We start from the raw sequence: 2,811 nt of genomic DNA on the forward strand, positions 1-2,811 counted from the left end.
GCAGCCAGAGGGCCACCAGCGGCTGGCAGGCCCTGGCTGCAAGGCTGGGCTGCCCCCTGCCGAGCCACACCTGCCGCGGGCGGGCTTCTCCCCAGACTCCTCCAAGGCGGACAGTGACGCGGCCTCCTCGGGGGGCTCGGACAGCAGAAAGAAAAAGAGGTACCGGCCGCGCGACTACACAGTGAACTTGGACGGGCAGGTGGCCGAGGCGGGTGTCAAGCCCGTGCGGTTAAAAGAGCGCAAGCTCACCTTTGACCCCATGACAAGACAGATCAAACCTCTGACCCAGAAAGAGCCACTGAGGGCCGACAGCCCCGTGCACACGGAGCAGCCGCCCAGGACAGAGCTGGACCAGCAGGAGGCCAAGGCCAACCTCCAGAGCCCCTTTGAGCAGACAAACTGGAAGGAGCTGTCACGCAATGAGATCATCCAGTCATACCTGAGCCGCCAGAGCAGCCTGCTGTCATCCTCGGGCGCGCAGACCCCAGGGGCGCACCACTTCATGGCCGAGTACCTGCGGCAGGAGGAGAGCACGCGGCGCGGGGCCCGGCAGCCGCACGTGCTGGTGCCCCACCCGCCGCCCACTGACCTCCCGGGGCTGAGCCGCGAGGTGACGCAGGGTGATCTGGACCGACTGGAGGCTGGCCAGTGGCCGGGGGTGAACGGGTGTCAGGACACACAGGGTAACTGGTATGACTGGACACAGTGCATATCGCTCGACCCGCACGGCGATGACGGGCGGTTGAACGTTCTGCCTTATGTCTGCTTGGACTGAGGGGGCCCGCGCCCCGAAATGCATTCCCACCTTGCAGGCGGCCTGGGTGGGAGGGGAGGAGCGCGGGGTCTCCTGGCCTTTCCCTCCACTTGCTCCTTCTTTTGTGAAATGCTGCTACCGGTCTACTAACACGATTGCAAAGGAAGGATGGCCAAGGGAGTCAGAACTCTATAGCAACCAGCTCAACAGGCGTCAGTCCCCGCGCTGCAGGCAGGCACAGGATGGCTGTGGGAGAGGTTACCTGTAACAGCGACAGGCACACGCATCTCATGTCTTCTTGCCTTTTCTGTTCCTGAGCTCGGCCCAGTGTCCGTGAGGCGGTGGGCTGGCCTCAGCCCGGCAGATCTGCCTCTGCTCTCTGCGCAGCCCCGTCTGTAAGCACTGGCCTTGGGTGGGTGGGCCGGCCGGCCGGCTTAACCCACACTCTATACGGGGCACCCACCCATTCCCGTCTTGTTTTGGTTGAACCCTGTTCTTAAAGAAATGCTGCAGAAATTTGTTTTCTCAAGTTTATTTTCATCCCCTCTTCCAGCTGACCGACCACCAGCCAAATTCCTTTTTCCTCTCTTCTTTCCTTTTCCCTTCCTGCACACACCTAGAAAACGTCACCTTTCTAGAGCCTCCCCAACAACCAGCCAAACACCACCAAGTGCAGGTGCTACTGGCGTTCGAGCTGTGCTGGGGTGAGGAGGGAGACTGTCTGCGCTGGGAACACTCATAACCATTCCTTTAGATTCGTTTGCCTTATGGTTATTTGTCATAAACGCGATTTGCAAAAACAAGGAGCCTTAGTGAATGTACAGTACCTAGACTTCTGTGTTCTCAGGACATAGAAGGGAGCAACTTTGCTATTTGGTCCAGTAAGTGGACACCTTGTGATATAAATGTGGAAATAAACAAAACATTTGCACAAACCAGTCTGAGAGTCGTTTCTCCTTTGGACCCTCGGCTAAACCAGCCCCTTCCTAGGCTCCAGATGAGCCGGGAGGCCTGGACGCCACCTCATCTGCACTGGGGGAGCGGGATGGCTGCACAGTGCTGCCTGTCATTCCTGGCACTGCTGGCTCAGGTGAGTGTGCAGGGCCGCATCAGGGATGTTACCCACACTTCTGTCCACTGCCCTGGAGAGAAGCCCTGTTGCAGGCTCCACAGCTCAAGCCTCTCTGAACATCTGTAGTGTCTTGGTGGGGCCTGAGGCTGCGTTAGTTGATGCCATGTTTTCCCCCTTTATCGTAAAGTGATGATAATCTTTTAGTTTCTTGAGACTCTGGAATTCCTGTTTTTTTCACTCAGACCAGACCAGGTTGCCAGTACGTACTGGCCTGATTCATGAGACCGCTCCCCCTGAAGACAGCCCGCTGCACAGAGCAGCCAAGGGGCCCTGGAACACTTTCTGGCCCAGTCAACCCCAAAGAAGTTGAAGATCGGGGCCAGGTAGCCTGTGGCCCCAGTACGTGAAGTTGGTCCTCGGCCTTCCTCATGCACCAGCTATGGCCTCACGCCCGCCCCTGCATTCCTGTGCACCTGGTCCCGAGGGGAGAGGAGACAGGCGTTTGCCCACAGTTGAGAGGGACAAGTGGAAGCCTAGGACTCAGCTCTGCTGTGGAGGAGCTGGCTGTCGCCTTCTCTGCGCCCTTGCGTCCTCCGCACCCCCACCCGTCTTCCAAGGACAGGGCAGGCTGCCAGGGCCCCCTCCCGCCCCACCTCCGAGTATGGGGAAGTCCCGGGGTACACGGATCACCCGGCTTTGGGAGCAGAATAAGCTGATACCCTCAACTTGGGGGGATGGGGCCGGGTAGGCTGTCGCCTGCTAAACTGCCAAGTATGGGCGCTATAAAAGAACGAACACCCCTTCTCCGAAAAATTGGAAGCCACGATTTCTTGAAAAACTCAGAATCGCTGAAACAGCTCCTGGGAGCAGCTTTCTCGGGCATCAGTGGGCGGTCCAGAGCTCTGGGGTAGGAGTCCAAGCAGGCTGCCGCCTTGGGCGGGCGCCTCTGGGCTTCGCCTGCCCTGTGGGAGGCGCGGGTGGAAAC

At 59.2% G+C, this 2,811-nt stretch overlaps 2 protein-coding genes across 2 annotated transcripts in view; both read left to right on the forward strand.

The window, feature by feature from the left end:
• Med26 (mediator complex subunit 26) overlaps nucleotides 1-1,669 on the forward strand; it is a 3,331-nt gene extending 1,662 nt beyond the window's left edge. Inside the window, exon 3 of the mRNA XM_033759503.1 lies at nucleotides 1-1,669. This exon is cut by the window's left edge and continues 54 nt beyond it. Within this exon, the coding sequence (XP_033615394.1) occupies nucleotides 1-775 (775 nt within the window). The 3' untranslated portion in view covers nucleotides 776-1,669.
• A 130-nt stretch (nucleotides 1,670-1,799) lies between these two features.
• Nucleotides 1,800-2,811, forward strand: part of Slc35e1 (solute carrier family 35 member E1) — a 9,791-nt gene continuing 8,779 nt past the window's right edge. The window contains exon 1 of the mRNA XM_010644362.2: nucleotides 1,800-1,844. Within this exon, the coding sequence (XP_010642664.1) occupies nucleotides 1,800-1,844 (45 nt within the window). The remainder of the gene's footprint in view (nucleotides 1,845-2,811) is intronic.

This window comes from Fukomys damarensis, unplaced genomic scaffold (assembly GCF_012274545.1).
Source record: "Fukomys damarensis isolate Sample0158 unplaced genomic scaffold, DMR_v1.0_HiC HiC_scaffold_37, whole genome shotgun sequence".
Lineage (NCBI taxonomy): Eukaryota > Metazoa > Chordata > Mammalia > Rodentia > Bathyergidae > Fukomys > Fukomys damarensis.